The sequence below is a fragment of the Equus caballus genome, chromosome 6 (genome assembly GCF_041296265.1).
Source record: "Equus caballus isolate H_3958 breed thoroughbred chromosome 6, TB-T2T, whole genome shotgun sequence".
Lineage (NCBI taxonomy): Eukaryota > Metazoa > Chordata > Mammalia > Perissodactyla > Equidae > Equus > Equus caballus.
The window spans coordinates 85572995-85597163 of NC_091689.1; the positions used below are offsets into that span (position 1 = coordinate 85572995).

A 24169-nucleotide genomic window follows, 5' to 3' on the forward strand; every position below is an offset into this window, starting at 1 on the left:
TGATGAGGATCATGGAAATGTGTAAAGTTTATAATTTTTATGGTCTTTTCCCATGGAAATCAATTCTTTTCAAATAATATATCCTGACTCACAGCATCAAATTTGATTTATTTCATTGTCCAAGTTTGTTTTGTTATCCTTACATTCCTTAGGTACTGTGATAACTAAATTGACAAATGCATTATACATGTATTGATTACTACTAAGTGTTAAGTCAAGTACAAATATTATGTCATCAATACTAATAATAACTCCATAATAAAACAAAGCCTCACCATCTCCTTTTAGCCAACTAGGAAAGAAATGCTGGAATGATCAATTGAGTGTCACAGTACAGCTAAGCACTTTGGAGCTGGGATTGCAAAGAGCATTTCAAGGAGGCTAGTAATGACTGTTAAGTAGATGTGCCATTTGTTTGAGAAATAATAGGTTTTGGTGGTATTTATTTATTAATTTTCATTTTGCAGAACCTAAACAAATTATGTGAAATTCGACAAGCGTATATGTCTGAAAAAACAGGAAAGTTGTTGTCACAAGATTAGAGGGACTTTCTTTTCACATGTTTCTGCAGCCCAGTCAATGAGACATGAAATGGGGCAAAAAAAAAAACTCACCAAACCAAATTAATATCTTACGGACATAGTGTAAGAGAACATAAGTGAGGCCATCTTGTTACACTAAATGACCCCAGCCCCTGCTCTATGTGACTATTCGTTGCTCTGCACATACTCTAAATTCACATGCTCTCCTGATTTATAGCCTACTCTGACACATGTAGTCCCCTATGACTTGATAAATTAAAACTTCGTTCTACGAGTTTCTCTCCAGTAACAGGCTGACACTGGTGGGAACACTCCAACAAGGTGTCCATCACAGCTGACAGAAGAATGGAACAATGTGATGCCTGGTGCCCTTCATACCTGGAGACCAACACCGCTTGGCCCCCTCCTCACTGGCCATTTTCCTTGTGTAACTACCTGATGATTCTGTAATTTTTGGAAGGCAGATTTTTTGAGACACCACTCACCCATCTTCCAATTTACCAGCTAATTTGATCTAATGAAAACTCCCTCTCTCAATCCCTAACTTGTTTTTATTAATTGGCTTAGATCATGGCTGGCAGAGCGAGCCCATTGCTCAGTATCAATAATTTTTTTCTTCCCACATAGAAAAAATCCATGTTAGAAATTATCCCTAAAATTCAGAATTTTTAGTTAAAATAAATTGTGTTCAAAATTATTAGAGAACAGTCGTTAAAAACCTGATATCTGATACACTGACTGAATAATGTAGAAAAAAGGTATGTATTGGCTTTGAATATGAATCAATTTGAGACAAATATGTTATTTACGTGGCGTTTAGAAGCCAGTCATGAAAATGGGTAGATCCGTGAGAGAATTTTGGGAAGAAGGTGAAGTAGGAAGGATCAGGACTCTGTCTCCCCGCCCAGACAACAACTGCACTGACAGAAGCTGCTGTAATCATTTGGGAACTGTGGAGTCTACTGAAGGCTTGCAACTTCAAAGGGAAGAGTGGGGTGACAAATTATTGTTAATTATCATAATTTCAGCTCTTAGCACAGTAGCAGCTACCCATCCTGCACCACCACACTCATGGCAGAAAGCAATGCATGTGTTCCTGGATCAGCTTGCAGGAGCCAAGGTGGGCAAAAAGGATCCTGTCCTCCAAATATCAGCAATCTGTAGTCTGACACCTGCTTCTGCTTCAGAGGTGCAGACAAAAAGGCAGGCAGCCGTTGTTGTTAAACCTTCCCCACATTGTAGTAAGTCCTTCCCCCTGTGGCTGAAGGGACTTTCAGGGCACTGAAAGGGCTGGTGCAGTCTTCCCCCCTCTTCGTTTACTGCTTTTTCCCTTTTTGGGAACCACACATTAAAGCAAGGACATTCATAAGAAAATGCATATACAAGAAAATTAGAAAGTGATTGTGCGTGCCCAGGGAAAGCACAGGCTCAGAAGATACCTGAGAAGAACTTAAGTTTACGCTCAGGCTGATACTTGGCTCAGAGAAAGCCTACAAGAATAAACAATAAAATAAAAACAGAAACAATAACAACAAAAAACGTATCCCTAAGAAGTGAGAAGAATCTGAATTTCAGAGTTACCACATTATTGGATTCAAATTCCAGTGTTCAACAAAAAAATAGCAAGTCATAAAAAGAAACAGGAAAGCATGGCCCAGTCAAAACAAACCAGCAGAAATTGTCCCTGAAAAAGACTTAAGCCTCTAGATCCACTAGACAGATCGACTTCAGAACAACTATCCGAAAGATTCGAAAGAACTAAAGGAAGATGCGGAGAAGTCACGAAAGCAGTGCATGGACAAAATGCAAATATATAAAAATGAAATAAGAAAACAAAAAGAAATTATGGAGAGGAAAATTACAATTAAACGGTTATCAAGTGTATTAATCTTTACAAAAATAAAAAAGAACTTAAGCTTTGGTATTTTTCACCCCCTTTGGATAAATAGGAAATGCTGCATGTAAGTTCAAAATACCTAATATTCTTAAAATTACATGAAAGATTTACAAAATTAACTGTGAGCTTAGCATAAATGAAGTAAAAAAAAATTCCACGGTATTAAATTCTTACAAGTACTTTCTAATTATGATGAAATTAAGCAAAAATCAATAACAGACAAATAACTAAAAAATCTCCAATACTGGGAAATTAAGAAAAATACTTCTAAATAGCCAATTGGTCAAGAATTGGAATTAGAGAAAATTTTGAACTATATGATAAAATATAGCATATCGAAATTATAAGACATCTACTAAAGACACCTTTACGGAAAATTTATGTAATTAATGATGAAAGATAAACATCAATTATCTAAGTCAGTGCTGGCTAATATGGTAGCCACTAGCCTCCTATAGCCCTCAAGCACTTGAAATGAAGCCAGTGTGTCTGAGGAACTGAATATTTAATGTAACTTAATACTCATTACTTAAAACTTTTATGTATACTGTATATCCACATGTGGCTAGTGGCTTTCATATTGGACAGCACAGATCTAAATAATCTTCTCAATAGCCTACTAAAAAAGAGGTCAGTTACATCCAAATATATTTGATAGATAGATTATTGAGATAGAATTAACTACAAAAAAGTTCACCTTTATGGAGTGTATAGTTTAATAAACTTTGACAGACATAGAGGCATGCAACCAACACTACAATCACAACATAAAATATTTCCATCACCCTAAAACTCTCCTCCTGACAGTTCCGTGGTCAACCACTTTTCCTCACCCTCAGCTCCTAACTGATAAGGTTTCTGTCTCTATAGTGTTTTCCATTATTATGGAAATAGAATCACAGAATACGTAGATATTGTATCTGGCTTTGTTGGCTTGGAATAATATTTCCAAACTTCAATTGAATTTTTTATATATTATTAGTCTATTCCAATTATGGGCATATACCACAATTGTTAAACCATTCATCAGCTGATGGACATTGGATTGTCTCCAGGTTTGGGCATTAATGTAAAATGTATTTAATGGATAAAATTCAATTCAGTTGAAGAATGAAAAAACAATTCATCAAAAATCCACCCCAAGCCTCACCTTACTAATCTGATAATAATTTATGCATAATTAATACTTATAAATAAAATGTATATACACTACTAGATGCCAGAGTGTAAAATAGTTTATAATAAAGTCTAAAATTGCCTCTCTTGCTCATTGGAAGCAAAGCAATGTCTTGTGCTGGTGGAAACCAGCTTGAGATTCCCCAGTGTTCCCCCAGGACAGTGAACTGCTAATGATCCTGTTCAGTATTTCACTGATTTTTCTAAAGCACTTCTGATACTCATCTGGAATACTTTCACTTCAGCTTTTATTTAAAGTAGATTGCAAATGTGTCTCTTATTGTCAATAATTAGTCCTCTGGAATCTGATCCCCAGAGAAGAGTTTTTCTTTCTTTGTTTTATTTCTATAGATCCCTTGAGTCTGTGGTAAGTAGAAAATGATAAAACTGCCGCATCTTATAAGGGTACAGTTGGCAATGTGGAATCTCTCTTGCAGCAGCTGCTTACCTTTCATCAGGTGATGTCCAGAGCTTTTTCAGTTATCACTTTTTATTTTATTTCATTTTGAGGAATGAAAACCTATTTTGAGGTTTTGAATGACAACAATTATAAGAACCAAATTTCATAAATTACAACTTATCTGGAACAGAAGATGGATGTCCATTAAAATTATTGACACCTGAGTTCCAAACTTCACAAGGAGTATGAATTTGAAGGAATATGGAAATTCTTTACAGAAGCACAATATGTGCATGTTGCTCTTTCCAGAAAAATCATTGGTTATAAATCTCCCTATTGATAATAAAATATGAGCATAAAAGAGATTACAATTATAATTAATTTTGTTAACATACATCTCTTCCATACACACATAAGGGAACAATAAATTCAATAGATCCAACAAGGTAAGTCAACTATCCTTTTGACTCAACTTCGAACTCAGAAATTAAGTCAAATATACAATATGTCCAATTAAGGGAATTAAATTTGACTACTAAATTTTTATACTTTACAATTTTTTTAATGGTAGAGTCATTTTAAGTTGTGTATTAACAGCTGTTGTAATCTACTTTATTCACATACAATTGCATCTAAGATTCATTTCCTCTGACTCTCTTTATGAATTACATGTTGTCCTGGGTAAGGGAATGTGGAAAAGATACTGAGTGCCTCTTCCCTATAATTTGAGATAACACCGTTCTAGAACCGTGTCAGACCCACATGGTGATAGCAATTGTATGACTAACTCCTAGAACACACCTTTTCAAATCATAGGTAGAGGAAGATGCGAGTCATAGCAACGACAGAAATACATATTTTTACAATAAAATCTTGTGACCAATTAGTAGTTGAAGTCTGCAAACTTCAGTTGCCTTTAAAAACGTTAAAGCTATTCACTAACATCTTCTTTGGAAAATCACATTAAGCTTGGAGAAGCTTAATTTTATTTTTTACAAATAAGAAGAGAAAGTAATAGGATAGCGATATTAAGTCAAACGCAAAAGAATAAAGATAGCAAAGAGTGCTCTAGTAAATCATTTCTTTTATGAGTCTGCAGGTAATGGATGCAATGAAATAGACTGTCATGCTTAACATAACCGAGGGACAGTACAACATGGAAGTAAGTAGAATTCTTATACATAGAAAGGACAGGGAGTAATATAATTTCTGGGGTATTTAACAGTTCTATAAATAACATGGAGGAAGTAAAAAATAGTGCCCAAAATTATGTAACATATAAAAAATACAATTCAAAAAGGTTAATTGAAAAAAGACACAATATTATTAACTAAAATATATTGCTTGTTTTTGTCATGTTTTGCTTTGTTTTATTCGTTGTATATACTGGAAAACAGCTGCCCATTTGTATACAGCAAAGCCAGTGAAGAAGATTGGTAATAATAATGGTTTATTCTCAGTACAGAGAAAATTTCAAAACTATTGTAATCAGGATATTTATCTAATCAGTGGATATCAATACTGTCTTAGCCACTGACCATCAAGGGAATTGTAATATCACCCTAAACACCCTGATACTCATTCTAATAAGACCAACCAACTTAGCGTATTTGCACAGGTTGAATAAAAATGATAGAAAAATTCATTTAAAATAACTTATATATTTTTATTTAAATTATACATGCAGAGTAGAGTCAATAGGGAAGGGATGGGCAAAAATGCATATTAACCAAAAGACTCTTCAAGCTCTAAAGGAAAAATTCTGCGGACGATTATATAAAGAGAACTAAGATATAGGAAAGAAAGTAGAATTGACTGTAGCATGTAATGTATTTATTTAGTTAATATATGATAATTTAGCTTGTATATGTAAGTTAATTTATACATATTTAGGGTATTTATACACATTTAGGCTAATTTTTATATATACAGGTTTACATACAGGTTTATATATATCGGTTAATTTATATTACATTACATTATATATATGCATATATTTTCAATTCTTTTTCTTCTCCTCTTATGCAGAATTGATCATGCTCTAAAAAGAGAAATGAAGAACCAATCAATGGAAATAGAGTTCATTCTCCTAGGACTGACAGATGACCCACAATTACAAATTTTGATTTTTCTGTTTCTATTTCTTAACTACTCATTGAGCCTGATGGGGAACTTAATCATTATCCTCCTCACCCTGCTGGATCCTCGCCTCAAGACACCAATGTATTTCTTTCTCCGAAATTTTTCATTTTTGGAAATGATATTCACAACAGTATGTATTCCCAGGTTCCTGATAACCCTTGTGACTAGAGAAAAAACCATTTCATATAATAATTGTGTAGCTCAATTATTTTTTATTCTTTTACTGGGAGTTACAGAGTTTTACCTTCTGGCTGCCATGTCCTATGACCGCTATGTTGCCATCTGCAAACCCCTGCATTACCCAGTCATTATGAGCAGCAAAGTCGGCTACCAGCTTGTACTCAGCTCCTGGGTAACTGGGTTCCTAATCATCTTTCCCCCATTGCTCATGGGACTCAAGCTGGATTTCTGTGCTTCCAACATAATTGATCACTTTATGTGTGAAACGTCTCCTATCCTGCAGATCTCCTGCACAGATACACGTGTCCTGGAACTGATGTCTCTTGTCTTAGCCGTGGTGACACTTGTGGTCACACTGGTGCTAGTGATTCTCTCTTACACTTGCATCGTTAAGACCATTCTGAAGTTCCCTTCTGCACAGCAAAGGACCAAAGCTTTTTCCACCTGCACTTCCCACGTGATCGTTGTCTCCATGACTTATGGCAGCTGTATCTTTATGTACGTTAAACCATCTGCAAAGGAAAGAGTGACTGTCTCCAAAGGTGTAGCTTTGCTGTACACCTCAGTTGCCCCTGTACTGAATCCCTTCGTTTACACCCTAAGGAACCAGCAGGTGAAAGAAGTCTTCTGGGATATGTTACAAAAGATGTTGTGTTTTTCGAAAAGACTATTGTAAAAAATGCTACAAATCACCACCTTACCATAAAAACTGCAAACACATGCTTCATGCATTCCTTCTGATCACGTTTGTCTACGTCATCAGTTGTCTCATACAGGAGAGTCTTTTGAAGAATGTTGCAGCTGATTTCTACCCTTACGTTTCATTTTTCCTTTTGAAAACATTTCACTCTGCTATGATAATTTACTCTATTCAAGTCTGGCTTCCACATTTTAAATAACATCCCCTTATTGCCTATTAGTTTCCAGAAACCATGACTTCGAAGAAACTATGCCTGGTGTAAGTGTAACTTGTCCTATGATTCATTAAATAATTCAACATATATTTATTGTGTGTCTATTTATTCTGGAAATTCTCAGGAGCTCTGTCCTTACCTTTAAGAAGCTTGCGTTACCTAAAGGAGACAAACACATCACCCCAATATTGCTATATGCTGTATAATTTGCGTTGTAATAAAGGTCTAGAAAAATATCGTGGGGCATATTGGATGGCTTCAATGTAAGTTTGGAGATCTGAGAAGCCTTTCAGGAGAAAGTAATAATTATGCTGAGACTAAAAATGTACATAAGGAAAAAAGTCTGAGATATAAAGATATGGGAACAACAGAGGTGTTCGATAACCACATGCATTTGGAGAATTGGTATATCTAACTATTGGAACAGGATTTTGAGATACTCCAGCCTCTTCAGTAAAGACTTCACTACATACACAATGTGGGACACGGTATAGAATATGTAAACTTTTTATGCCTCAGTTTCTCCATGTGTAAAGTAGGAGAAATATAACCCCGCACCTCATAGTTCAGTAAATATATGCTGTTAGCCCTGTTTATCAATCAGTAAAAGGAGACACTTACTTAAAACAAACCAAAAACGTGTTGCAACTATTACTTGATGTGCTTTTAAGAAGACAGTGGTAAAAAACATGAGATGACCTGTGTTCCAGAGCAGTGTTATAGACTTAAATTTGATATATCAGTAATTTCAAAAGGTTGGGTACATAAGAATGAACTAGGTAGTCTTATAAACATAATTTCAAGTTACCATTGCTAGTGTGTCCAAGTCATTATGTCTGGCATCCCATAAATACATCTTACGTTTAATATACATCCAGGTTGTTTTGAAGCGCTATTCTTTACCAGACAGTGCCAGCAAAGAGAATCCTTGACACTGTATTTAAAGTGTAAACACTAATATTCAGCTTTTCTCTTTTTGAAAGATCACTCTTGAAAATAATTTTGGATATGGACTGTCTTAGTGTCAAAGGCACTAGTGAGGAGATCATTCCTTTAAACTATTGAGCAATTATGAAGTTTAGTATATAAATGTGACAGCAGTTCTAAAATACAGATAATAGAGTCAGAGGTGTTTCAGGAAAAGGAGAGAGCTTTCTTTAAATTTCAGATTGTAGGGATAACTGAGTGGGAAGAAGATTACTCCTTCTTATTCATTCGCTATTTCCACACTCACCAAATATACATTGAATGATTTTAAGGAAGCATTTTATAATTACCTCATAAAAGTTCTAGGTCACACAGAAATTACAAAAAAAAAAAAATACAAGTTATTTATGACGGACCAGATTTCTCAATCTATTAAGGAATCAAAATGAACCAAGAAACAGACGTTTCGATGTTTTGTTGTTACAATTATTATTTGCTTCATTCCTAGCTTGACAGATATTGGAGTATGGCTTAGGTTCTCATTGTTTAAAATTTGTTTTAACAGTCCTTTAAGTCATCCATTTATCCCACAGAGAAATGATGTATTACCACGTTTTTCCCTCACCTCTCACAGCCGCTCTTCCTCACAGGCCGCTCCTCCCTTCAGAAGGCAAGGTTTCCTGGGGGCCTGTTTTAACATAACAAAGCAAACATCTACATAGACAAGAAAACTTTAGAAATATCTGTCTGTTTGTATGTAAATGTGTGTGTGTGTGTGAGTTCACTTGAAATTATATCTCTTCTCAAAAAGCCAAAGCAAGGAAAAGTAATGTTTTATTTCATCTGAGCTTTGGAAGCAGTGCCACAGTTTTTTTAACCAGAAACTAATTATAACTGTTCTGGTTTATTGCTCTTTAATATTTTGTTAAGTAATACAGTAATCAGAGCTGCCTCCCCCTCCACCAACAGGTAGTGGAAATTTCTCTCCACTAGACAGAACCCTCACTTTTTTCACAGTGTGACACGTGAAGCTGATCTCATATCTCACGCCTGGGAACTTCCCCACCCACTTTCCCAGGATCTCTATCAAGGAGTCTTTCTTAGCTAAATTGCTTAGGAGAGTTGTATTCTCACATCACTGGGAAGTTTACTCCTTACTTTACATTTTCAACTGGATCTCCTAGGAGTATATTCCAGGGGGAAAACATAAATGAATGAGATATTGAATCAATCATTGCATTGACCTGAGCCCTTTTACTCTACAGTAAAGGCAATTCTAAGAATTAAATTTTGTTTTTGAATTAAGACAATTCTCTCATTTCCTCTAATGAAAAGATTTGCTCCCAAATTTAATTTTGTTATATTGCGATGCTGATGCATTTGGATAAAAAGAGCATTGAGGGAGAGAAGGCAAGAGACAGAGAGAGAGAAAAAGAAAGAGAGGCAGAGATTGGGCAGAGCAGATTAAGAAGATGCATCATTTTATTTCAGTGTGAAATGATGGTAAGCATAATTACAGTTCTTGTTACTGAATAGTGCTAGAGCAATATTTCATAGTTACTGACTGTAGTTTGGTTTTTGCTAATCATATTCTTTGTCATAGCTAAAGACTTCGTCTCAGCCAATTTTCAGTATTTCCAGGAAACATTCAAAAGCCTTCCTTTTTCTTTTATCCTCCTTTTAAGTACAAGCTATAATAAGAAAGAATTGAAATGCAACATAAGTATTTTCCTTTTCTTTTCAATTAAATTTATTCAAAGATATTCCCTTGTTTTCTAGATCACTTGATATTACTCTTTTAATCCCACATATTTTTTTAAAGTCACTGAATCCCTAGAATCATTGTCTTAAATATATCTGAATGGTTGCAACCAGTTTTAGTCTATTGTTTGTGAATAACATGTTACTGTATTCCAACATAAAAATATATCTATTTGATTGTCCTAAGTTTTTTCATTAATCACTTTCTTTCTCTTATGATAAAATATGAATCTACATTTTTCATTCATTATCTGTGGAATTTTATGATGTGGTAGACCAAATATAACTAGTAAGGACATTACATCTTTATTGCATTGCTCTTTCCTATTTTTCATAATCTTCTGAGTTTCGCCAAACATAGTAATTGTCTTTAACCTTGAACTAAGTGTAAATGTGTTTGTTCCATTTCTTCAAGATGTAAAGAACAGCTGCATGCTAATTTTTCCTCTGTGATTCAACCAAGGCAACTACAAGTTCAGAGTTAGATACAAAAACTGAATTAAAGACTCATTTGTATACTTAGAAAAATACATTATTGTGTTTTCTTTATATGCATAGTAAAATTACATAGCAATTTTTGCTTCTCTATCAAAAAGAATAGATCAAATGAGACAATTTAAAGACAAATTTAATTCTCTTACTTGTATGTCCAGAATTTTTCTCTAATTTCTCATTCAAAGGGCTAAACTTAAAATTTGACTTACCTTACACAGAAGATACTGGGATTTGTTTTGATGTCACGGTATCTAGTAGAATACATAGCCTACCTACGTTAAGAGTGATGATGATCGTTTCAGACATTATTCAATTGTTAAAGGGATGTAGCAAACCAAAGTTTTCTTCAGAAGGGTTCAAGTAAAAGAGGAAATGCGTTTTATTTAATTTTCAAAATGTTTCCCATTTTTCAGCTAAGTTCAGATTCTCTGCACATCTCAGTATTCAGATAATAAGAACATTGATGTATTTCCATCATCTTTCCCAGTTTGGTTAAATTTTCAGAAAGTTTTTCTCAGTCTTTAACTGGAAATGTTGTATCAAAGATCAAATCTAGAAAGGAATACAACGTTGCAGAAATTTACCATATCTCATGATTCTAACCAACCTAAAGCGTCACCTTTTGGCTCAATAAAGACACAAGGGAACCTATGGGAATCAGCAAACAAAGAAGATAGGTAAAATTTTCCTAGAGACTGGTATTCAGGAATTACTATCTATCTGCAAAGAAAAAAAATCCACTTGGTTATTATTTTTGTTTTTTAATCTGGGAAACTGCAACAGAATTGTCAATTGTTTCATAGTCCTAAAACAATATGGGAAAATCTGCTGGTCTAGTTCTTTTCGATAAGAAACTTTCTCTTGCTATTATTAAAATAATAATAATGATGATGATGATTAATAATAGTTCTGTAGCAAACTTTAATATTGCAAATAGATTCAATCTTAAAATGAGGGTTTTAATTGTATATTACTGGAATATTGTCTAAGGTTTTAAATTTTATTTTAAGAGAATGCTTCTTTTTGCAATATGGAAAATAAAACTATGATGGTACATTTATTTTGTAACATGAGGGCCTATTTAGGAGAATTTAAATATCTGAAACATATGGAGTGTATTGACATAATGAGTAAAAGGGATTGGTTACATATATCATATCAGAGATTAGACTCTAAAATATTATGAAACAAAGTCTCCAAAGAATTTGTTATGACACTAAAAACAGTCATCAAAAGCAAATCAAAGAAGATTTGCTATTAGTCTTTAAATATGAGGAAAAATTGCTTACTACCATTCATTTATAAGAAAGCTTCAGCTCTACTACAGGAATTCAGAGTCCAACGGCAGCCCAAACACTTTGCTCTCATACAAGAAACACAATAGCAGATCAACCCTTTGAAAAACCCTATCCTTCCTCAACTGATTTGTCTTTGAACTTTTCTTAAAAATTTGGGTTTCTATATTGGCGTTCTCTATTTCTGAACTGCATTCTGTGTTTTTGATCTATTTATCTACTTTAGGATGATGCTACACTGCACAGATTACTGTAGATATATAGTAAATATTTAAAAAGGGTAGTGTTAGTCCTCCAACATAGTTCTTTTCTAAAGTTGTCTTGGTGATTTTAGGTCTCTTGTATTTCTATATGCATTTAAGAATCAGCTTGTCAGTTTACATGCACACATACACACAAACACACCAGGCACTCTCTGGGGTTTGAATGAGATTGCATTCAGTATAGATCATTTTCAGGATGATTCACATCTGAAAAGTACTGAGTTTGACCTATGACCATTATGTCCGACCCCTGAATATGTATATATATATATATTTTTTTTTTTTTTTTTTTGAGGAAGATTAGCCCTGAGCTAACATCCACTGCCAATCCGCCTCTTTTTTGCTGAGGAAGACTGGCCCTGAGCTAACATCGGTGTCCATCTTCCTCTGCTTTATATGTGGCACGCTTACCACAGCATGGCTTTGCCAAGTGGTGACATGTCCACACCCGGGATCCGAACTGGCAAACCTCGGGCTGCTGAAGCGGAATGTGCGTACTTAACCACTGTGCCACTGGGCCGGACCGAGACAACTGAATATATTTTATCTCTTCATTTTATTGTAGGTCTTCTGAATTTCTCTCAGCAACGCTGTGGAGTTTTCAGTGAAAATGTCTTGCAAATTTTTTGTCAAACTGATGCCTAAGTATTCCAAGTTTTTATAACTCAAAATTGTATTTTAAAAATAATTTTAATTTTAATTTATAGTTATTGAAATAGAATTAATTTTTGTATTTATTTTATATTCTGAAAAGTTTCTAAACTCATTTACTAATTATAGTAATGTTTGTTAAGAAGCCTAGGGTTTTATACATCTTACTAATGTTTCAGAGGATCAAGGTGAGTATCCTATATTATCCATATTTTTTAACTAATTTTTATCTATATTATTCCCTTTCTTTTATTTTGTTTTCACTTGCTGTTTTCTATTTCACATTACTAAGACAGGAGATTAATCTAGATGCCCCTACCTTTCTCCTATATAATATTTTCCTATAAGGTTTTGTATATCTCTCTAAGTAGTTCTTTTTCTGCATCCCAGAAATTTAGATATATCATAATTTATTATAATTTCGTTTGAAATTTTTTGTGTGTCTGTGAGGAAGATTGGCCCAGAGCTAACATTTTTGCCAAACTTCCTAGACTTTATGTGGGACGCTGCCGCAGCATGGCTTAATGAGCAGTGCTAGGTCCACGCCTGGGATCCAAACCTGTGAAATCTGGGCCACCGAAGCCGAGAGTGCAAGCTTAACCACTCTGTCACTGGGTTGGCCCATTCATTTCTTTTTTATCCATTCATTTTTAGGAAGTGTTTATTTAATGTCCATGGCCATAGAGTTTTCCAGCTATCTAATTGTTATTGATTTCCATGTTAAGTTGACTTGATCAAAGAACATAAACTGAATGACTTCAATCTTTCAATTTGTTGAGGATTTCTTTATGTCCCATCTTTTGTCAATGTCAGTAAGTGTTTCTTATGTATGTATAAGCAGTAGTGTGTTGTTATTGCTAATATTGTGGGAAGTTTAAAGATTAGAAAAAGAATATTGGAAACTGGTGTATTTTATATATTAGATATGCAGGCTCCGCCCCATACACTTTCTACTCTCAGATGTTGGAAAGTTAAAATGTCTCCTGCTTCTAGAGTACTTGACACAGATTTTGTTCTACCAGTTATATCCATACAAACTTAGAATTTGGAATGGCATCAACATTTTTTTCCTTTTGACCTTTTCTACCAGTTAGGTAGTTTGTAGAAATAAATAGGCTTCTTTTTGCAGCATTGTTGTGTCCCTACCTTCCTAGAGAAGCTATTTTGATGGATGAGGAAGTAGTAATATCTTTTTCTGTCTATGTATCTGATCAGTAGATCAGAGTTACAGTTTTGTGTGTGTGTGTGTGTGTTTTTTTTTTTTTTGAGGAAGTTTAGCCCTGAGCCAACATCTGCCACCAGTCCTCCTCTTTTTGTTGAAGACTGGCCCTGAGCTAACATCCATGCTCATCTTCCTCTATTTTATATGTGGGACGCCTGCCACAGCCTGGCTTGATGAGCCAAGCTAGGTCTACACCCAGGATCCAAACTGGCAAACCCCAGGCCACCAAAGCAGAGTACACAAACTTAAACACTATGCCATCAGGCTGGCCCTGATGGTGTTGTGTTTTTAAATCATACCTCCAATAGTAGCCCTCTTTGTGATTTAATCCTATATTGCTGTAAGTATCATTACAGTAGTGTCAGCCAGAAGTTCCTCCAGCCTTTCCAAATTTTATTGGAAATTCACATTAATTAATATTTTCCTTTTAAGATAATTAAACTACTCTTTCTTCCTACACTGACCAAACTTTTACTAATACTGTATTATAAAAAAGAGAAACTCTGGCCCCCATATCGTTTTGCTATCTATACACGAAAAAAAAATTCCAGAAAAATTCTAGGAATAATTTTTAATTAAAAAAGGAACTTTCTAAAAATAGGATTACAATTAAGTGATGGAAATATTTATGAAAAAATGGTAGCCCTATAATACTAGCCTGATTAAATAGAGTATTATGCCTCTTATTTAAATGTTGTCTTTTAGTCCCATAGTCGTTTTTAGAGGATTTTTAAAATATAGGTCCTGGTCTCTTATAAATATTTTTACTTAGGATTTTAAAAATAATTTTATTGAATGTTATCATATCTTCCTTTATATTTTATGTTTATTATTGAAATATGGGAAAGCATAAAATTAGCAAAACATTATCTTACTTTGAGTTTGTGATTTAGAAGGCCTTTGTCATATCACGAAATACGTGTGCATCAAGAAATAAAGGTAAACTATAGTTTGGAATGAATTTTTGTCTTTTTAAAATCATAGCAAATGTAATTTACTATATAATTTAAAATATTCATTTATCTAAAACTTTTCTCATAGTGTACAAACTTTTCATCTGTTTCTCTATGGCTATCAATGTGTCTGCTGTGATTGTCACCACAAAGGTGTTTTTTTGCGGATGAAGAGAATAAAGTCCAGAGAAACTTCCAAAGGATACACACAACCAGAGAAGAAAAAGTTCATTGTATTTGGACTATTATTAGACTATTTGTTTGTCTCTGAGGTTACTGCAGTCCTCACAAACAACTGCCCAGGAGCCTGTGCCGATGTTTCCATAATTTACCTTATGATCACTCCTCTCCTAGTGGAATCTATCACAGAGGATGAGCCAAACCTCAAGGCTGAAATATCCTTAAAAAAGATTTCAGAGGAGTAAAAATAACTGAGGCCATCATAATTAACCGCTGTTGGTGCTGTAGCAGAAGATGATGGACTCTGGATGACGCAAGGTTGCTATACTCCTTAAATATCCGTAGTTATCTCATTACCTTTGTTTTAAGAATTATAAAGTATATGAAAATTCAGGAAAGGAATTTTCCTTTATACGTACGTTCTTTAAGTTTACTTTCCCTGACTGAGAAGCGAAGCCTTTTGAACTGATGCAGCGTTGGCAGAAAGTCCTTCACTGCTGTATAAGGATTGGATTATTCACCAGATTCTGGTATTTTTTTTTAATTAAGCAACTACTGATGGAAGTGAAATATTTATAATGAGTCAGTAAAATGCACTTATTTTGAGGAATGGTCTTGAATTGAGAAAATGAATGTATATTTGGAAATAGCTTTGGAGAATTTTGTTTTATCCAGGCTTAGTGGTTTTTTGATGTTATTAATTTTAACGTACCAATAACATCCATTTTTATTCTACTTCAAATATGGATATAGTAAAAAATGGAAACTAAATAGCTTGCGGTAAAATAAGGTAAAAACATTTTAAAATATACCTATTACAATCATACAGTGATTCAAACACTGTTCTGAGTATCATAATGACTACAAACACTATCTTAGACATTACACACAATACTTCTATTTTTGATTATATGTAATACTCCTATTTTTACGTAAGATAATTCTTGAATGTAAATATATTGAGAATAGAAATTCAGAATGTGAGTAAAATTAGGTAATAAAATATACTGCATTCTTGCTGAACTCCACGGATTATTTAAATACAATGACTAAATATATTCACAGCTTAATAGAACGGTAGTCTCAGAAACCTAGTGTTATCCAATCCAGATTCTTGATTCTTCACGACATTAAAAATATTTTATGCAATATTAAGCAGTAAACAATTTATTTCTACATTTAACAGAGTATTTATGTCACTAGAATGAAAGGCAAGAGTTCATTTATGTGCCTTGTGCCTCTCAGCAGGTTTCTGCCACAGGTGACAGGAGAACAAGCAATCACTCAGAAGTGAGCGACTTCACTCTTGTAGGCTTCACGGTCTGCCCAGAGCTCCACATCTTCCTCTTTCTGCTATTTCTGCCTGTATATACCATGATCCTTCTGGGGAATGTTGGGATGATGGCCATTATCATGACTGATCCCGGGCTGAACACACCAGCGTATTTCTTCCTGGGCAGCCTCTCCTTCATTGATCTCTTCTCTTTATCTGTTCTTGCACCCAAGGCTATGATCAACCTCGGGTCTGAGAACAAGTCCATCCCCTTCACAGGATGTGCGACCCACTCTTCCTCTTTTCCCTCTTCATTGTGACTAAGGGATTTCTCCTGGCAGCATTGAGTTATGACCACTTCATTGCCATCTGCAACCCACTCCTCTACCCTATCCAGAAGTCAACACGTTTCTGCACTCACTTGGTGGCTGTCCTCTTTTTGTGGCTACATCAGCTTGGTTCTTCAGATTAGCATGACATTTACTTTACCCTTTTGTCCTTTTTGGACCATTGACCACTTTTACTGTGACAACCGTCCACTTCAGAGGATTTCTTCTTCTGATCTCTACAGTTATAAGTTGGTTTCTTTTTTCTTATGCATCATTATTATTTTGCCTACCATAATTATCATTATTGTGTCCTATATGTATAATATGTCCACAGTTCTAAAGATACGCTCCACTGAGGGATGTAAGAAAGCCTTCTCCTGGGGGCTGGCCCCGTGGCCGAGTGGTTAAGTTCGCGCGCTCCGCTGCAGGCGGCCCAGTGTTTCGTTGATTCCAATCCTGGGCGCGGACATGGCACTGCTCATCAGACCACGCTGAGGCAGCGTCCCACATGCCACAACTAGAAGAACCCACAATGAAGAATACACAACTATGTACCGGGGGGCTTTGGGGAGAAAAAGGAAAAAATAAAATCTTTAAAAAAAAAAAAAAAGAAAGCCTTCTCCACTTGCAGCTCTCACCTTGGAGTCATGACTATACTGTATTGTGCTATCTTTTTTATATATCTGACTCCTGACAAACTTTCTTTGCTGAGTAAAGTGTGCTCCTTATGCTCTACCTTAGTCACTCCCATGTTGAATCCTTTGATTTACACCCTGACAAACAAGATGTCAAAGAAGTTCTGAGAAAGATCCTGGGGGGAAAATTATTTAACTTTACATTAAAATTGATATAACTGAAAGATCTGGATATTATGACAATTTGGGGAAGCATACACTCAAAGAATGCAACATCGATCTTGTAAATATTTACTCTTAGTGAGTTTATGTAAATGAATTCCTTGCACATACAGCTGAAGAATACATTTGGATTATATTTCACTTGGCTGTTGATTTTGGACTGGAATGGTTTTCTTTGAGCTTCATCTTTATTTTCATCCACATTTTTTAAGATACAGTTTATTGGAGAAAATAGGGGACTAACTAGGTAGAAAATCTTTATGAGAATTTTCAGGTAAAGGTTACTGTGCTAAGGTGGTGTCCTATCTCTTCTGGGATGAAGCAGAAAGATGTTTAGATTGAGAGAAGTACATTTTACTAACCCTCCTCTGGGAGTGCCATGCAGAATCCTTCAGGCAGCACTCTGAGTCCTGTAATGGAACAAGCCTGCAATGAAAGTGGCTCCTGATTCTTTGTAATTCCAGCCCACTTAATGCCCAGGCACAGGGTTCTTGTCCAGTGGATATTAGTAATCTTATATTAAACTGGAAAGAAATCCTAGTAATAAATTGACTGTCAAGGGAGAAGAATGTTCTCTGTATTCACCACGTTCTGCATGAACCCCAGCCACCATCAGTCCCACACACACATAAATACAAAAATAATCATAGTCTCTGTCTCTCTCTGTCTCTTCACACATGTGCATACATACACACACGTACAGGATACCTTTGAGAAAAACACAAGAATGGTCACTGACTAAGTCACCTCCTAGAGCAATATATGTCCACTGTTACCCAGTTGACTCAGTTAAAAGGTTGGCAGTTGCGGGGGGATGTGGGGTGGAGGAAGGGATGAATAGGCGGGGCACAGAATATTTTTAGGGCAGTGAAAATACTCTATGACACCATACTTACGGATACGTGTCCTTATATATTTGTCCAAATGCAATTGGCAGCCTTTTGTGACTGGCTTCTTTTACTTAGTAACATGTATTCATGGTTCCTCTATGTCTTTTTTCAGCTTGATTGCTCACTTCTTTTTAGAGCTAAAAGATACTCCCATGTCTGGATGGACCACAGTTTATTTATCCATTCATTTACTGAAGGAATCTTGGCTGCTTCTAAACTTGGACAATTATGAGTAAAGCTGCTATAAACATTTGTGTGCAGGTTTCTGTCTGGACACAAGTTTTCAACTCCTTTGGGTACATACTAAGATGGGCGATTGCTGGATTGTATGGTAATAGTATGTTTAATTTTGTAAGAAACCACCAAACTGTCTTTAAAAACGGCTGTACTATTTTGCATTCTACCAGCAAAAATGAATGTTCCTGTTGCTCCATATCCTCACCAGCATTTGGTGTTGTCAGTGTTCCAGATTTTGGCAATACTAATATGCATGTAGTGGTTTTTCATTTTTCATTTTTTTCTTTTTCTTCTCTCTCTCTTTTTTTTTTTTTTTGTGCTGAGGAAGATTCACCTTAACCTAACATCTGCGGCAGTCTTCCTCGATTTTGTATGTGTGTCCCACCACAGCATGGCTGTTGAGTGAGGTAGGTCTGCATTCAGGATCCAAACCCAAAAGCCTGGGCCACTGAAGCAGAGCATGCTGAACTTAACCACTAGGCTGTGGGGCCAGCCCCCATTGTCATTGTTTTTCTGTAATTTACATTTCCCTGACAATATAAGATGTGGATTATCTTGTCATGTCCTTATTTTCTATCTGTGGCTCACTTTTGGTGAGGTGCCTGTGAAGATCTTTGGCCCATTTTTTAATCAGGTTGTTTGTTTTCAGATTGTTGAATTCTAAGAGTTTTTTTTATATATATACTTGGCATAACAGTCATTTATCAAATGCATCTTTTGCAAATATTTTCTCCTAGCCTGTGGCTTGTCTTCCCATTTTCTTGACATTGTCTTTTGCAGATCAGAAGTTTTTAATTGTAATGAAGTGCAGCTTATCCGTTACTTTCTTCATGGGTTGTGCCTTTGGTGTTGTATCTAAAAGATCATCGTCAAACCCGAAGTCATCTAGGTTTTCTCCCATGACCTCTTTTAGGAGTTTTAGACTTTTCCTTGCACATTTAGCTCCATGATCCATTCTGAGTTCAGTTTTGTGAGGAGTGTAAGGTCTGTGTCAAGCATGGGCAGAATCACATGAGGAAGGGCTGAAAGTTGTGTTAGTTCTGATTGCCTCTGAACTCAGGTTTACTACGTTCTACAGAAGCCAGGACGCTTTGTCATGGAGCTAAGTATACATTCCCGGATCTAGAGTGGAAAAGCTGAAAGAGGATTCAGATAAAAATGGAATAATTACAAGCCTGGCAGTTGCTTCCAGCTGTATACCAACAAAATACATCAGCAGATAAGCAACAACCTGTGTGAGCCACAAAATGATTTCTGCTTCACTCCACCCTCCAAATATCCCAAATAATCTCTCTTGTGGTTCATTCTACCAGGAATCATAGAGGGAAGGGAAATCCTAGAACAATAGTTCAGCCTAGTCAAGTTGAAACATCACAAAGCCTCCAGAGATGTATTGCCAGAGTGGCTAAGAAAACTTTTGAAGTTATATATATATGTTAAATCTCTTAAAGTTATGAACTTTGTTAGTTGTGCTTTATTGTGTATAACTTATAACTTAATAAAATTGTAAAATAAACAAGGCAAAATAACAACAACAAAAAACTTGCAACTCAGCCTGAATTCAGCTCAGACTCTAAGTGAATTAGAACTCAATTATTATTGCCTCTTATTACTCCTTTGGATGTCCCAGGATTTCCCAATGCTCCTCATTTGACTTTAACTTATTTTTTTCTCTTTGCTACAGATGTTCAGCTATTTTAGCATGATGTTCTTAGATACTTTTGGTTGGTTGGATTCAATCTTCTGAATAACAAGATTATGCTCTCCACATATATTGCTGATTTCAAAGGCTCAAAAATGAAATAGATAACATTAAACCTCTAATCAACATTTTTATGTTTTTTATGAATAATTTTGAATTTGACATGCAAGATGCATATAATTTTGAATATCACTTATCACAGTTCTGTAGAGTCACAGAATCTCTGGGTAATATCTATTTCAGGTTGATGGAATGTTGTACTAATTCATCTCTTCTGCAATTTTTATTAGTTACTAATTTCCTTTCAGAAAAAGTTTGGGGTGAGTTTCAACAGACAGCTCTGAATTGGCTCTTTAAATTTTGTGTTTGTGTGTGTGTGTGTATGTGCATGTTTTGAAAGAAATCACCTCTGTTAATAAAATACCTAGCTGTATATAATTCTTTAATCCATCTTCGGAAATTGAACAATGACCACAGTGAAATCATATTTTGGATGACTATGATTGGTGAACTCATGATGATCTTTCAAACAACAAAGAAGTGAGTGAACTAATGAGTCAATTACCTGCCTATCTAAATAACTGACGAAAAACCAAACTAACTCACTTTTTTAACATCAATTATGTGTCAGGTATTTAGATGTTTTTGATGTCATTGTGGCGAGGTGTGTAGGAAGTGACTAATTCTACATTTTAAATCATCTTTCTCCTACACGGTTTCCCACCACACACTTTTAGGATCTCTGCTGCTTAATAGATTCTCCATCATTGTATAGACGAGTAAAGAAGGCAAGAGTACAAATTTGGCACTAATTAAATACATGCCTTAGTAAAAGCTCGCTAACATCTCTAGGACTCAGTTTTATTCATCTGTATCTTGAAGAGATTGGAGTAACAATGTTTATAACATCTTTAAATTTTAAAATTGCCTATGCGATAAATTTGGTCCATGTATTCTGAAAAATTAATATGGACAAGAAATGTTCAGAAAATGTCATCTTTTTTTTGTGACGGAGACCCTGTCTAAGGATATCAAATTATAAACTTTTAAAGTTTAGTATGAAGTTAACAAAGAATATGATTTAAGGCTATAAAATCATTAACACCATGGATAATATTAATACAGTTTTATTTCAGATTCTTGTAAATGAGAACCAGAACAGTTACTGGGCACAACACTAAATTATATGAAATTTGCTATAATGATGTATTTCTAATTAGCTTAAATTTGAATCATCCCTTTACCTCTTTCATGTATTCATTCAAAGAGTTTAATCTGTGTATAAATCATTATTAAGCATTTTTCCATCCATATTAAAAGAAACATATATTGATTTTCTCTTCTTTCTTTCTTACCACAAACACTGAGTATGCTGAGGTTCTTATTAAGTTATCATTGTGGAAAGTCTGAACTTTAAATCTGAAGATTACAATGTGAAAATATTCAACTTTATATCAATTCACTAATATATTACCTAAGCTATTATTAATAAGCCAAAGTAATTTCTTCAATGTATGCATTTAATTATTCAGTTACAAGTATAGAGATTGAAAGCCACATGGCAATGGATAAGATAGGAAAAATTCACATGGAAAAAACAAGCTATTAGAAGTCATATTTCCAATCCTGACTCTCCCCCAAACCTTTCCTTTAAAAGTGAAGTAAAAATGAAGAAAAAATATTATGAAAGTGTTAGAAGTCACACACAAACCCCCCTCTAAATTTTTGAGAACAGTAAGGTGATGATAAAATTGGTTTACTTAAATAGGTAGCTTTACTGTCTTCATGTTCAGACAGGAATATTAATGATATAATACAGAAAATGTTTTTTAGATTACAATAATTTACATCTATGGTCTTCTAAATGTTTTTTATGCCTTAAAATAATGAACCTCAGATAGTTTCATTTTCTTGAAAAACTCGCTATCTTCCTGACCATATCTTTGAAGGCTATTTTCACTTGCTTGTTCCTTAGGGTGTAGATGAAAGGGTTCAACAGGGGGGCAACTGAAGTGTTTAAAACAGCCACTTCCTTATTAAAACTTTCTGCAGCCTTAACAGAGGGATTTGCAAACATAAAGATACAGCTTCCGTAGGAAAGTGAGACCACGATCATGTGAGAGAAACATGTAGAGAATGCTTTTTTTCTTTGTTGAACAGAGGGGATTCTCAGAATCGTCCTGATAATGTATACGTAGGAAAGGATCACGAGCATCAACGTGAAGATGAGGGTAGCTGCAGCAGCGGCAAACTCAATCACTTCTATGAAATGTGTGTCTGAACAAGCTAAGTGCAGTAAGATAATGTAGCCACAGTAATAATGGTTGATGATGTTGGATGCGCAGAAAGGCAGCTGGAGAGTCATTATATGTGGCACAATGACAACTAAGAAACCGGAAAACCAGCAACACAGGACAAGTTGAATGCAGAGTCTCCTGCTCATTACAGTTGTGTAATGTAGAGGTTTGCAAATGGCAACATAGCGATCATAGGACATGGCTGCTAAAAGGTAAAATTCGGTTGCTCCCAGAAGGATGGCAAAAAAGTACTGAGTGAAACAACCAGCAAAGGAAATAGTCTTGTCTCCAGTCCCTATGTTGACCAGCATTTTGGGAACAAAGACAGAGGTAAAAGATATTTCCAGAATGGAAAAATTCCGGAGGAAGAAATACATAGGAGTCTGGAGGCGATAATCCAGCAGGGTCAGAATGATGATGGTCAAGTTCCCCATGACACTTAAGACGTAAGTTAGCAGCGGAAACAGGAAAAGCACAGCTTGAAGCTCGGCATCATTTGTCAAACCAAGAAGGATGAACTCTTTCACTGATGTTTGGTTTCCCATCATTAACTTCAGACAAATTAAGGGAGAAAATAATACTAATGATAAAGGTTGGAATAAAACAAATGGTTATAGATTTTTATTGAAGTATAAAATCAAGGTAAAAAAGAATTAGAATTAAAAGTCAAAACTCTGAATCTTCCTCTACTCCTTATTGTAAAATTAATATATCTTTTAATGAAAAGCTTAACCCATTTTCTTAATTTACTTCAGAAATAATGAAGGTCCTGCTTCTTAGGGACATTGTCAATTATTTCCTCTATATTGTACCAACATTTATTTCTCACTATTATTCCACATGCTTATATTTGTCTTATTCTTTCTCTTCTGATTTTCCTCTCTTCATTATTGGATGCTGTCACATGTGCATAAACAAATCTAAAGCAAATTTAGAGAGTAGGTTTATTAAGATTTCCTAAATTAGTCTTTTAACTCTCAGTTTATTAGCCAACAAAGTAAATTTAATCCAAGGTATGAACTATAAGAATAACATTTAGCTTAGCTGATTTTTTCTTTTTGCTGTTTTGTATTTTTTGTTTATTGCAACCTCCTCATTTTGAATAATAATACTGTGCACCTACCGAAGCTCAAGGCCTGGATCGATCTTTCTCTTAATTCTTGGCACATTATTTGGAATTCATATTACTTACGCTTCCTGGGTCATAGCAAGGGCTCAGTAAATGCCATCACCATTAAATATACATATATAGATCAGTCCTTGGTGAAGTAGTAAATCAAAATAATCTCACTGATTGTGCTTTCTTGCTGTACACAGGATCTGCTCATCAACACAGTGCAGTTCCTTAAAAAGTCAGTTCAAGCTCAGTTCTCCGTACAATTTTATCTAACAATCCCAAGTGGCAATAACTGTTTTTCCTCTTCTTTAAAAAGATTTACCGTGACATAACACTGGGTCATAAAGTCAAGCTATTTTCAAGTTATATCAAATATGTATAGTTTATCTGTCCAACTTTAACATGAATAAATTGCCCACAAAAATAGGATCTTTTTCCTTTCTATTTTTATACAGAGGCCAGAAACTGT

The 24169-nt window shown here is 34.9% G+C and overlaps 2 protein-coding genes and 1 pseudogene across 2 annotated transcripts; 2 read left to right on the forward strand and 1 right to left on the reverse strand.

Annotated features, from left to right (window-relative positions):
* The first annotated feature begins 6068 nt into the window (after positions 1 to 6068).
* Positions 6069 to 7013, forward strand: OR6C6 (olfactory receptor family 6 subfamily C member 6). The gene has a single exon (XM_001916387.3). It carries the CDS (start codon positions 6069 to 6071, stop codon positions 7011 to 7013), a length of 945 nt encoding a protein of 314 aa, XP_001916422.3.
* OR9K23P (olfactory receptor family 9 subfamily K member 23, pseudogene) lies at positions 16262 to 16996 on the forward strand (annotated as a pseudogene).
* OR6C330 (olfactory receptor family 6 subfamily C member 330) lies at positions 22190 to 23131 on the reverse strand. The gene is given in 1 exon segment (NM_001390957.1): positions 22190 to 23131. A coding segment is annotated over 1 exon segment (942 nt).
* Between the last annotated feature and the right edge of the window lie 1038 nt (positions 23132 to 24169).

Excerpts from the sequence above, each read along its gene's own strand:
- OR6C6 (XM_001916387.3), top strand. The coding sequence starts at position 6,069 with ATGAAGAACCAATCAATGGAAATAGAGTTCATTCTCCTAGGACTGACA.